The sequence below is a fragment of the Lytechinus pictus genome, chromosome 13 (genome assembly GCF_037042905.1).
Source record: "Lytechinus pictus isolate F3 Inbred chromosome 13, Lp3.0, whole genome shotgun sequence".
In the NCBI taxonomy this organism is placed as follows: Eukaryota; Metazoa; Echinodermata; class Echinoidea; order Temnopleuroida; family Toxopneustidae; genus Lytechinus; species Lytechinus pictus.
In genome coordinates, this window is record NC_087257.1 from 29,402,059 (window position 1) to 29,416,278 (window position 14,220).

The 14,220-nt window shown below is 34.3% G+C and overlaps 1 protein-coding gene across 1 annotated transcript; it reads right to left on the bottom strand.

The window, feature by feature from the left end:
- Nucleotides 1–1,251: 1,251 nt before the first annotated feature.
- On the bottom strand, nt 1,252–13,592 carry LOC129275160 (phosphatidylinositol 5-phosphate 4-kinase type-2 beta-like). The gene is made up of 8 exons (XM_054911948.2): nt 13,497–13,592; nt 12,797–12,893; nt 11,271–11,423; nt 10,572–10,757; nt 9,630–9,743; nt 8,438–8,699; nt 7,603–7,706; nt 1,252–6,736 (listed from the first exon to the last, which is right to left on the bottom strand). Exons 1-8 carry the CDS (start codon nt 13,559–13,561, stop codon nt 6,656–6,658), a joined length of 1,062 nt encoding a protein of 353 aa, XP_054767923.1. The 5' UTR covers nt 13,562–13,592; the 3' UTR covers nt 1,252–6,655.
- Between the last annotated feature and the right edge of the window lie 628 nt (nt 13,593–14,220).

The following is a 14,220-nucleotide window of genomic DNA, read 5'->3' on the forward strand; positions in this document are numbered from 1 at the left end:
GATGGTCCAACGATCACTTGGACCAGTGGCGGACCGTGACCCGGAGAAGACAAAGCATTGGTCCTTTGGTCTAATGCCCAGATGGTCTGATTTCTACATTGTCATCTTATTATTTTGGGATTTGTCAAATGCAAATTTGGTTATGAACAATTAATCTTGTCAAGAAGAGAAACTGGTGTTTGACCAATAGATAAAATGTGCATACCCTTACTGGGTAGTGCGATAGCTCAGTCGGTAGAGTGGGGGTTTCGGATTCTGGTGACCTGGGTTCGATTCCCACTTGGGAAGGCATTAATCCTCATTACCAGGTCACTCAAAGAGGACCTTAAGCAGTCGGTCTTCTGGTTATTTGCTTACAAGCTTTCATGCTTTGTTAGCAATCAGGTAAATAATCACAACCCCATTGTTATACTAAAATGGTAATTGGGCTAAATAGCAATTAGACAAATTGGTTAGTAGAATAGGATTGGACCATGTTGGACGAGACCAAACAAAATGGATGTAGACCAACTAGTAATTTTCCCTCTTTCCAGTGGTTTGGGTAATTTGAAATGCCTGATAATAAGAGTACCCCCTCTCCTTATTTCTCTCACCCTTTTCTCTTTATCTGATAGTCTCTTTATATATGACTCCCTCATTCGTTTTTATTGGCTATATGGTACAGTTTGTGGATCAGGAAAGGCAGTAGATTGAACTTTATTACTTTGGGGAATAATTTTCTTTAGATATTTTCCTTTAATGGATTGTTTAACTTCATTCAGGATCTGATATTTTTTCTCTAATGCGGTAATCTTAATTTCAAACCTTCAGGGCAGACAGAAATCACCCACGAATCTTAAGCTAATCACTTGCTTTACAGTCATACACGTCCATACCAGATATGGATGCTTGGTTATTTACGGCAGTCTATAATTTTTACTTCTTGTGAAACATGTAGTGATGCTTATGAAATTCAGGGTTTCCTCTTGAAAAATTACAAGTAGAGCTCCACAGCTCAAATTTTTGCAAACCTCCACATTATTACTAGTACTCAATCCATAATCTCGAGATGCATCTCCCTGAACATCCTCTCACATCACCCAAAAATGAGCTAGAATTTGGATTCTCTGTAAACACACACACAAAAAAACTATTATTGTTCAAATTTCAATATGAAAATGTACAATTTTGCAATATTCACAGGCAGAGAGGAATAAAGAAACAAGCAGCATGATTTATCTATCACACAATTATCACAAAAGAGTCTCTCTGTTTGAATTGCACCATTATCTTTTAATTTGAAATGTGGTCCTAGTTCACTTTACGGACCAAAGAACTACATACAATGTTAAACATTCAGACATAACAATTTTTTTTATAAACTTCTCTTTTCTTCAAAAAGCAACAAAAGAAGCTTGTACAATTTTTACTTAAGAGGACAGTATCATAATAATATACTTGTTATAATCATATAATTTGATTTTGACACATTCAAAACATTACAATTTACAATTACCATCTGGAAATACGTGTACATGGAGGGGGGTATCTATACACTTCATCGCAAATGATCCCTCCCCTACCCCTCTCAATATTGTTCACTGTGTGTAACTTCAAAGGTTACAACTTTTCTATTCATAAAGACTTAACACTGGGCTCTCCCTGATGAAGAGTACTGAAGTGACATCACAAAAATCTCTTCTTGCACTTCACCATTTTTGCTACCATGTCTCAGTGAAAAAATAACCGGTTTCATCATATGGAATAAAGCTTAGTCCTACATACTGATTTTCATGCCTGGTTTTGAATAGGGTACGAGAAGGTTTTCATGTTGACGGTGAATGTGCTATAAAGTACAAAATTCTCTTGGTAATTTTAACAAGTGCACATAATATATTTTACATGTAACTTTACAGGGAGTATTTTCTTGTATTTTTTATATATTTTTTTTTGTTTGCATAATAATAATAATATAATAAAGAAATTAACCTTTTCATAAGAAAGTAACACATTCAGGATACATTTATACACACATAATATTCAGCATACGCCATGCAATGTAAGTTGTAAAATGTGGACATATTTGGTGCTTGTACAAAAAAATGTGCACCTCATACACATATAGCTGGTAGACAATGATCAAATTCAAACATACAACGAAGCAAAAATGATGACTTGAGTATTCTACAGGTAATGCAAAACATAAGTTACAATGATTGGGAGGTGGCTTTCCACTTTAAACTTAAAGTACATCGTAACAAATCCTAACATATTTTCAACAATGACATACCATAATGAACAGGAATTCTAAAAAAAACAATAATACTGTGGTTGACAAACTAAATACGCTGGCTTACAGCATTTCCTGTCTGCGAACAACAATATGGATATAGGCATGAATTGAAAGGTTGTTGTGGATTCCACGAGCATTGAGAAGTATCGATTTCACAACATTGGAGACTCGATGTTCAGAAGATTGCAATCATGTTGCATTTGAAATTGATCTTGGTTGTCCCAAAAATTTATAATTTGACTGGAAGTTATTTCTAATTTCGATATTTTAAAAGATCATGACAAAATATAGCAGAATCTGCATAAATCAAATATCTTAGGACCACCACAGAAATCTGATTGTCTTGACCGAAAATGTTTTGCATGTCTAGGGGCCCGTAACACAAAGCTTAGCAATAACTACAATGTACAAATTAATCCTTTGTGTAATAGAACCCTGGTCTGAAGGTACTTGACTGATGCAAAGTCTTCACAGATTTGGGGTCTCCTTTTTTTACCCAAGTGCTCGATTTCAAAAATTTTTAATTAATAATGGACATTTCCATTTGATTCTCCTGCTCCTAAAGTGGATATACGGGGCACACTTCTGGCAAGTTATTAGGCCACCTTACTATTAAGAACAGACAAAAACTGAAAATGCCTGGTAAAATATGGTTTAATTTCTATCTTGAATCTGAAATTAGTGTCATTTAAAGTTTCTTTCATAATCTGTAAATCTTTTGGATAAAATTTTCTATCAATATGGCTTAAATTAATGATAACAAGTACTTGGTATTTTGAACATCATTGTTACAAATCAATATCTAGAAGCTAAATAACTTGATTTGACCAAATATAAATCAATACTTTTTATTGAACTATGTATATGCCGAATGCATGTTCAAGATACTTCCTGATAGCGTAATAATGAAATCATATAGTTAAGGTGTGCTATTTGCATTATATTATCACTCACAAAATCATCTTTTAACTTCACAATAGAAATTTGTAAAAAAAAAAATTGACAGAATTGACACAGAGCAAAGCCTACACAAAAACTTTGGAAATAAACTATTAGAGTTAGCAAAACAAATGGTGAGTTTTCTCAACAATCAAAAACAAACTTTAAACTTGCTTTATCATTCATCAAAAAATAAGCCATCACATGTTTGCTTTGCTGCTATCTACACATACACTATACATTTGATAAAGTATTTTTCATAGAATTCTTAATATTTTGAGCAAGCGTACAATATAGAGAAATGACAAATACAACATGTAATATTGGAGATTGGTACATTCATAATACACAATTTTCTGTATTTCTATGGAAAGCAAATAATCAGTAAAAACAGTAAAATATTTAGATTTACATATGTAGTCTTAACAGTACATTTCTACTTTCATGATATCGACATAGCAAATCCTTTTCATTGTAATCACACAATCGAATGCCCTTGCAAATTTCTCTAATATCAGATTGCAAATGGATGGTATAGAGTGTGCTGGGACTATAGAGGTTACTTTTCTACTAAATGGTTACTATGGTTACTACCATTTAGTTCAACAGCCAATTAAAGGCAGATTACATATCTTTTCACAGGGAATTCGACACCATTTTGATATAAATCACCCAGAGTTGAACAGGATTTATGACCAGAAGAGTCTATGAAATGCTACTAGAAATTGCCTTATGGTAATGCCATCTCACTTTTCCCTGGCGTGACAGTTGCATGAGGTTAACCAGGCTATGTCAAAGAATTCCTTGATGGTACACCTAGTTTGCTTTCCCCTGAAAATATCTAATTTACAGGCATTTCCAATGCTTTTTACCAAGTCTGGGATCAGCAAATAATTATCCACTCCCCATGAAAACTGATGCCCATCTGACTTTAAACTCAAGGGCTCGTATTCTGAACTTGGGTTTAACTTACACCGTGGTCTATAAACTCTGTGCTAAAATTACAATAGTACAAAAGACTCTACATATTAAGTCAATCTTCTATATGCCAAATAAACACCAACTTGAAGTATTATTTATTAGACCACAATTAGTTATTTAGATCAGAAAATGCAAAAAATAACTTATTCTAATAAAGCAAATTTTGTTCCTATAAAGTTGAAAAACAGATTTCTGTGGTCCTAAGTGTTCAGATTTAGGAAGTTATTTGTTTCTCATTTAATTCATTTTTTTTTTAATGGGATTCTAGTAAATCTACTACATAAACATTAACACAGCTCTCTTTTGCCTTTGGTCCTGTTCATGATCTAAAGATAACCATTTGGTCCGTTTCACATCCTAAACATAATCTACAATTTTGGCAATCATACATGATGTCATTAATCCCTATTACATGAATGGAGGAAAAAATCCCTCCGAATTGACCAAAATCACTCCTTTTTTTCCTAAACCATGTACATGACAAAATCTGATTTTGTTCCCCCCCCCCCCTCCCCCATGGGCAATAAGTGCTTGTTTATGGCTTTAGTATGCAAATACTCAATTTTAATAAATCAGGTTTATGCGGACTTGATATAGGCGTAATTACATCACGGCTCCCTAGGGAAGAACAAGCTATGTGCAGTCGCCATATTCAATATTCATGTTTTCTATACATCCAACAAAAATAAACATTGTTTCTTACACTCTTAACTACACATGGGTCCATTTCATATGGACTCATTTATACATTGTAGCACCACAAAACTCACTATATCAACATTTCAATGGACATTGTATAGTTCAGGTGCTGTATTTTTCTTATATCAACAAAGTTGGTATCACATATTTATAGATAGAAATATATTACAAATGATACAAATTGACAAAATAAATGACTTTCCACTTACACTGTACAGTGTAACTAAGACTTTCAGGGGGGGGGGGCAAGTTGTATAAAGATTTCCATCAATTTATTCTCATCTTTACCAATGATTGGAACATACTTTAGTGCTAAATAGGAAGAATGGAATAGTCTTGAATTATAAATCAAACTTTCATATCATTCCAAAATGACTAACTTAATACTTGTTAATCATTTTATAAAAAGACCTGCAATAGAGCAATCACATTAAGGTTGATCATTAATAATCATGTATTTAATGATCACGATTTGTAACTATTTTGTGTTTTTTATTTTCTCAAACTCTTTCACCTCTTTACAATGTGATTTCTGCGTAGAAGTCCAAATATCACTTGGGTTCCTATTGCAGAAAGCATAAAAATTGATCACATGACTTATTTTCACAATTGATTGCACAAAGGGAATGTGCAATTAATCACATTAATAAAGCATAAGATTAATCCATAAGTTTTAAAGACAGCCTTGAATCCAATTTGACATCAGGCATTACTAACAAAAATTTCTTCAGACAGGAGTATCTTGACCAAATACCTCGTGAAATTCATCAAAGCTGTTTCAATCATCACTAAACATGACAGAACAGAGTAGCTCGACAGGATTGGACAAACTTTATACCCACAAAATATTGGGTTGTAAATACTTTAATTACATTCAATGGCGATAACTGGGCAATCGTGGATGGCTACATCACACATAACTCAATTATTATACTGCTGATAATGTATCGCATAGTGAGGAGTGAAAATGCACAAAAAGAAGCCCAAAATAAAGCATAGTTAAGATGTTAAGGTTGTAATAAGAACAATTTTTATTTAAAAAGAAAATAAATATATTTTTAAGGTGTTTTTTTTTTAAAGTGTTTCAAAACGAAATTATTTTTTGAGAGAATTCTTTTACATGTAGACCACAGACCTTGGTAAATGGTCGGATTCATGTTATTAAATGAGCATTAAACATCTTAGTTCTTTATAATCAAAAGAGAAGTATTTTCCAACATGGAGGGGACACTCCTGGCATATTGAAAAAACAAATTGGTAGGTCCAAAGCTTTTCAAAGCCAGGTGACAAGAAAATGCCACCTGCCAACCCTCACATCCCAAAGTACACGAAAAATTACTGAGCCTTGCCGCATCAAGTCTGAACAGGCTTTTAGATCCCATACACTTGTACATACAAAGCAGATTAACATTCAGACAACACCCTGACAAGATGCATAGCAATATAAAACAAGCTTTGATAAATTTCTCAACTATGATTTTTCTCTTCCATCATCCAAGTCCTGCACTCCAGCCTTACCTGCCCAACAAGGTGCATTCACACCAACTTACTCCTAGTATGTTTACATGGGTCTGAGGCGATCTGTCCACTACAACAAATAAACAATTGGCACGTTCGTGTGGACACCTTGCGTGTAACTGGACGGCTCCCCTGCGAAGACCCTGTGTTTTTTTTTTTCCTTGGTCACAAAACAGTCTTTCATGAAGTAGATTTGAGAAGTGATAAAACGTCTCAGATCGTGTCTCTTCGGTATGTGACGGTTGTTCATTCCATTACTTTTGAGATGAAGTCTAAAAACCGCTTTGCATACTGTTCAGGTTTGACGGAGGATATTTCAGCACCAGCCTGGCAAAGGAAAGAACGGGGTAGATACAATGATGCACAATTTGAATGAAATTGTTAATGAAAAAAAAAATTGATAGTGAATGCAATCAACATTTATCTTCAGGCAAGTTGTCATATCCTCCAAAATGATTGGATGAATAAAGCACAGGTTTTGGATTAAACAGATTTTGTCAGATACACAAACAACAAATCCTTTCATGAAACTCTATACTGAACATGTAACTTTTTAATAAGATTTTCAATAGTACGATATGTATCAAATGAACTTAGAAAATTGTTATACCAAAAAGCATATAATACACAATAAATAATGGTCAAATCTAAAAGCAATATCGCATTGTCTTTAGAAATGTGAGACAGTTGTGAATAAGAATACTTTTCCTGGTCAAATTTCTACTAAATTTCACTTTTCTTTACTTACATAATTTTGATACCAAGGTTGGATTCCTTTTCAAATATTAGGTGCATAGACATTACCCCTCCCCATTCAAAAAGATTTAACTCTATTTCGGTATTAAGCTTAGTGATTGCTCATGAGGATGATTTCTATGAGTGATTGCATTGGTTTTTGTGTATGATCAATCATACAATTAGGTACATAATCTGTGACAATGCTATCATCCGTATTAGAATAAAAGAGAATCTAATGTCTAGTTGTAATGACGTCATAGCAATTGTACAATTTGAAACTAATTTGGCCTTTACTCCGAACTAAAGGCTTGCAATCATCCAAAATATTAGTATTCTTTCAGTTAATTAAAAGCTCAAATAAAAAATATATTTTTGGAATTATTTGGCAAAATGTGATTTCTTCCAAAATCGGATTGTGGACCAGTCGTAAGGTGTGCGGTGGCCTTTATACTCACTCCATGTTTGACTGTCTTTGCAGCCTGTGCAGCCTTCTTCTTAGCACCCCAATGAGTCAGGATATCAATTAGCGCCATGAAATAAATCAGCTTCCTCGGACATACTGGAAAAGACAAACAAGTGTGTTGAAAATTTCAATGTTTAATAACAATTGTTTAATATCATTTATTCTTCCACAATCATTAGGGAATTTTTGCCTTAGGAGCAAGGTTAAAGCCATTTGTCAAAATGATTGTCATCAGTTGTAGGACAAGTGATGAAGTTCAGAAATACATAAGGAGATATTTTAAAGAAAAAATATTGTGGTATTTGTATATGGAGAAGACAAACTCAAAATAATATATTACAGAGCTTTTTAGAGACAAAGCCCGAACCAAACTGAGGAGGCTAGTTTTCATGTTCTCGACCCTGTTCTATTAAAAGTAACCATTATGGTAACTTTGCCATGCAACAATGGTAACTTGAATGGAATCCTTGATTTTGATTGGCTGTTGATTATTGTAATCATGGTAAGATAGTTAGCATTGGATGGCAAATTTACCATAATAGTAACTTTTATGCAATGGAGCCCTGGATTACAAATAAAACCATTTCAAAGCATGACGGTTCACTACTTCTAACAGTTTCTTCTGTTATTTGCCTTTAATCACATGACATCTTTGTCCAAAGGACCGTGATAAAATATCCTATTATAAGTATTTTTTTTTTAATAAATAGTTTATATTTCATTTATTTTGCTATTAACTTCAATACAATACATGTATATACATAGTAGCATAAGACAATAAAACCACCTACAAGCATTTCAGCTTTTTTTTTACAGCTTTGACTTACTCTCAAATCCCTTGACAGCATAGACATCTGTGCTTGGGTCGTACTCCTCAATCATGACATGCCTTGTCCTGGGCGAGATGACCGGGCTATCGGGAGGGGTCAGGCACTCTCCGCTGCCAGAGTCTTCTGCTTCTTCTTCAATGACTGCATCCCCATTCTCCTGGCTTGCTGTCTCTTCCTCGTCTCTTTCTTGTTTATACTTGTCCATGTCATGTATCCCAACCAAAAGACTGTAGTCCATGATTTTCAACTCGGACAAGAACTGCAATTTAATAGTTTACATAGACATTTATGTTTCAATTAATGATTCCACCACTCAGTGCATCTATCTCAATATAATCTATTCCGAGGCACACTATTATCATTATGCCGGTTTAAGCATGAGCTGTCGATTCCAGCATGAAGTACAATCAAGGAATCCTGCTGGGTACCCATTCATCTCACCTGGGTTGAGTGCAGCACCATATATGGGTACTAATATCGTGCTGAAGAAAAACACCCAATGGCTGGGATTCGAACCCACGACTCAAAGGATTAGAGTCAGAACCACTATACCACGATGCGCCCACATTAAAAAACAGAGACTCATGACCTACATGAAGGATCAATTATAATTTGTTGAGACCAGTTTTCACTGGAAATTAACTGTAACTTATGCTGTATCTCAAAGGAACAGCAACATACTGTATGTCTTATGATTCCAAGCCTTTGGCTCACTCTTGTGGATTCTTGAGCAAGTTTTGCTCCAATGAAGAAGCTAATAGTATACAAATATACAATGACACCCGAGGATCTGGCTAAAACTATTCGCATCGAAGGAACATCACATAGTACTATTCTCCCGAGGGCCGGCCCAAGGGAGAATAGTACTATGTGATGTTCCTGAGTGCGAATAGTTTTAGTCTGTTCCGAGAATGGAATATTTCATTTTCTTGATATACAGTGGTGCAAAAAATTAGTAAACCCCACCAGAAATTGACCATATTTCAAGTGTTCAAGTTCTGCCATTATTTAATTGTGAAGTCAGGTGATAAAATATTACATTCAATGAAGTTTGTTTCTCTGGGCTCACCAAACATTGTAGCATTGTTGTCTACATTTAACACTCAGAATGAAGGAGTGCATTATCTAATGGGGTTCACTTAATTCCTAGCACCACTGTATACTATCAGTATTGAGGTGTTATACTTACATCCGTGTCTGATTTGAGTTTGGTTAATATCTGATCCTTGGTCTGTTGTCCAACTATTATCCTGCTGTTACCACTCAGGAAGTCTATATCCTTGTAGGTGGGAAGATCTTTGGCCTAGCCAGGAAGACAAAACAGGATGTCAAACAAAACAATCCTCAACTTTACAGACAAGTTACATTTAAAAAATTTCAAAGCTTTCAATAACATTTACCAACTAATAAAATGGAAAATTAGAAGTGAGGAATAAATAGGTGGAGGTCAGACTATAGGTCTTTCTTTTGTGAGATATTCATTTTCGGATCAGTCAATTAAAAAAACTAAGATATAAATTGAATAATTAAACTGATCTAATACTTTTAAAAGAAATACCCTTGTATAAGGAAGATCTTTGGCCTAGGCAGGAAGACACAACAGGATGTTTAAAAAAAAACAATCCATCAACTATCAATACAGACAGAGCAGATACTGCTGTGAGATACAGCTGATAAATTCAAGTGAAGAGAAGTGTAGATAACTGATGACAACACAGATCGGACTGTATATCTTTCAAGTTTCTTTCAAGACACAATAGGATGTCATACAAATATTCCATCAATTAATACAGACAAGCCCAACACATTGCAGGCCAAAGTATCACAGCTATTTAAAAAATAAAAATTCCAAGCTGCCAATTAAAATAGACAACCTATTAACGAGAAATTGAATGAAGATTATATTGCTGTGAGATCTGGTAGATTCAAGTGAAGAGAAGCATAGATAACTAATCACCAAATAAGACAGACTGTCAGACTGTATGATTATGTTTTGTCAGGACTCATTTTTGGATCGTATACATTTCAAGAATCTTAGAATATTTGGGATATTTGAATAATTCAAATGGTTTTAAAATTTCAAGAAATTAAAACGAATCTATTCTAAATCTCCACATCTTGCGTTGCATACCTTTTCTTTGTCGCTGGCTTGCCTGTCGATGAGGGAGCCCTTCAGGTCGTATTTTCTATGGATAGGTAATGTGTGACCGAATATGCTCCGCATGATAACCATATACGTCTCTGCTCCATCAACCGTTAACCTATACATGCCCAAGTACTGTGGTAACAATGTTTCTCCATGCTTCTCAACTATGTACTGCAATGAATAAAAACAGAAAAGGTGTATTCAAATCAATCATGTTTCTCAAATTCAACCATTTACTACATGTATATAGAATGGGCAAGTGGAATATAATAACTCACAAAAGAAATGGTAGAGTAATGAAAATTGTGGAAAGTCTTGATTATGTACTTTATATGGTGACCTTAGGATTATCAATAAATTGCATTTTCTTTGTGGGGGATCTTAGTGTCTTTGCACAAAATTACTTTCTCGACCACAAAAGGTGCCCTTGTCTCTTCATAAAGATTATGTTCAATACGTCTTCCAAAACATTTATCTTGAGCTATGAAGACAATAATTAGAAGGTAATTTTGAAGGAAAAACTATGAACACAGGAAATATTTACACTGATGGAGCTTTTTCAAAATTGCTTCTTCCTCCATTCTTTGCTAAAGAAATTGTTTTTGTTTCTCAGGGATTAATTTTTCCTCAATAAATGGCTCTCAAACTAAAAAAATAAAAAAGAACGAGAAGAGAGCTTCAAACCTGGTGATAGGGTGGCAAAATATTATGCATGAGTTCAACCTCTTCTTTCGATATCGTCTTGACAACAAACATCCCATCGCTAGACCGGAGAAACTTTGCACCACTCTTACCTGCAGAGTCATCATAGACTGGTGCTGAACATACAAAGGAATTCTGTGAAAAAGAAATAAAGTATTAGGATTTATAATAAAAACTATAATAACTTCATAACATTGAATAATAGCATTTGGCAATACTGTCATAGACACAAAGAGATGATAAAATGGGGAAGGGGTTCATTTGAAATATGTGAACAAAATTCTTCTAATACCAGGGGCGATTTTCATAAAGTTTTTACGATAACAAATTTGTAAAAACAATTTAAAGCTACTGAAATTTATTCAATTTAATCAGCTGATTGTTATTAATTGTGCATTTGTTACTGTAAGAAGTACCTTTACGAAGGACCCTGGTTTATAATTAAACAGACTTTGAATTATGTGCACTAAGTTTATTCCACAAAATAGGAGCATTATTTTTTGCAAAAGCCTTTTCACCAAATAAACTTTTGACTCTACAAACTGTAAAAAAAACCAAATAATAAATGGTAGAAAGTCTTGGTATTTCTCATAATTAATGTTTTGTTTAGAGGAGGGTTCAAGCAGTTCTTGGAATCGCCTCTTTATCTCGTCAAAACCATGGTCTTGTTTCTACTGTCTACAAGCTTGCTCCTTGTTCAACAATGTTTTGATGACAATCAAAATTCCCTTACTTTTCTCTGAGTTGGGCATTTTTATTCAATTCCCTGACTTTTCCCCGACTGGAAAAATGTAAAATAAAAAAATTTCCATGATGGGCTGGGAACCATGGGTATTAAAAGATGGAAACCAAAACAAAATTCTTAGAATTAGTCACAGCAAATTTCTCTTGCAAATGTTTCAATAAGCAACAAACAAACAAAACAGAAACCAGACGGGTAAATTTCACTTTTCATAAACTTCCTGGTACACGTAAAGAAAGGAAAAATAAAAATGTATAATGCCTAGAACACCACTTCCTCTCTTTGCCATGAAGCTTTATATGATAATAATATTGTGTAAACACTTCTAAGAAATACAAAATGCCAACAATATGCTCTGCTTTATCGATTGCAGACACATAAAGGGCCATTTCCTTGAATGTAAATGTCAAAAAAAGAAAAGTTGTTTACTATTATAATGAAGTTTTATAATCTGCCATTGTTTTTACAAAAATTTTGAAAGAGGAAAATACATGCATTCACTGCTTTATGAAACAATGTATAACAATTAAAGTGTGATAAGTTTCTTATTCTCCCTGTAATGAACATTAACATCTGGGTCTAACTTCATGTTAAAAGTTATGATAACTTTGTAATACACATATTGTAAGCAAAGTAGATATGAAAATGACCATGTATGAAATTCACTGACATCACGCTTCATAAAATACTCTTCTGAACAAGTTCTTGTAATTCATGTGATTTTCTTTACCAGGCTGGTATGAATACGCACCCTTAAAAACCATACCTGATATTCATGATCTGTAATGCTGAAAAGATTTCTAAGATTCCTGAAGACTTGGGGACAGTACTCCTTGAACTTGAAATGACTTGGCAAATTTTCCCTGGAAGGAACCAAAATAAAATTCATAAATACCGGTACGTATCATGACATCTTTGAAAGTATTAAAGGGGATAGCTAATACCAGGTTCCTTGTTTTGTTTTTGTTTTTTCTAAGACAGAGTTGGGAGAGAAGGAGTGGGTAGACTGAAGGGGGGGGGGGGCAAACACAAAGAGGAAGACAGATGAAGACAGATGAAGGTCAAAGAGAGAGAGAGAGAGCAGAGACAGTAAGATTGGTGCAGGAATACAGTAGCAATGCGCAATACATGTATTGCTTTCTGGTATCTCTGGTATCATTAAAAAAAAAGATTAATTCTCCAAGTTCGAGCTTATAACTTTTACACACAAAACTTGATAACTAAACTTTACAGATCACAAAACAGAAGAAACAGGGGAACAGGGGAGGGGGGAAGCACAAGAATCTCTTTGCTGAAACATCAAGTGGTCTGAATTTTTAAGCCGGGGGGGGGGGGAGGGGGGGGGGGCTGAATGTAATTAGGGTTGAATGGAAATAGGATCTACAGGTGTCTCCAGAAAGTTATTGTGCAGCATCCCCCCCCCCCCCTCCTCCTCCTCCTTGGGAACAAAAATGCAGTACACTCACTTGTTAAAGAGATGATTGTCAATCTTGATTTTACCATTGGCTTTGAAGTCATCTGGCATCAACATGACAGGAATGCTAACATGGCTCAGTTCACTGATCTACAGCAGATAAATCACACAAATTTAAAGAGACACTTCAGAATATGGAAAAGAGAGAAGTTCTTGAGCAAAACACGATCAGTTTGGTTACAATCTAATGACAATGCTGGGGCCTAGAACACAATAATACATGTACTTCTGAAGTCCAAAACATCTTTGCTGTATTAAATATTTTGTAGTGTGGATATCTACGCACCTTTGTAATACAAACATTTCAAACTGTTATTCAAATCTGTATAGCATACAGTGTAAATAAAATACACATATTTGTATGATTTCATTTATTATCTGAAATATGTACATGAAGCTGGACATTCAATTCTTGAAAAATAAAAAATAAATACAAAAAACACACATACTCAGTGGTAACACAAATGGGAATAGTACTACCTGGTAGTGAAAATGGTGGATTCAAGAAATTGGAACTGTATCTGAAATGTATTTCAGCTTTACTCTGAACAATGAAGTTTAACATAGAACTTGATGGGAAAAAATATCTTTCAACACCTATAAACCTATTTTATTCTCTTGATATGGGTACCTTTATAGTATACAATCAATCCCAAAATGACAGGGGCCAATCAAGATCATTGATACAGTACATGCATTTATGTTTTATTTGAACA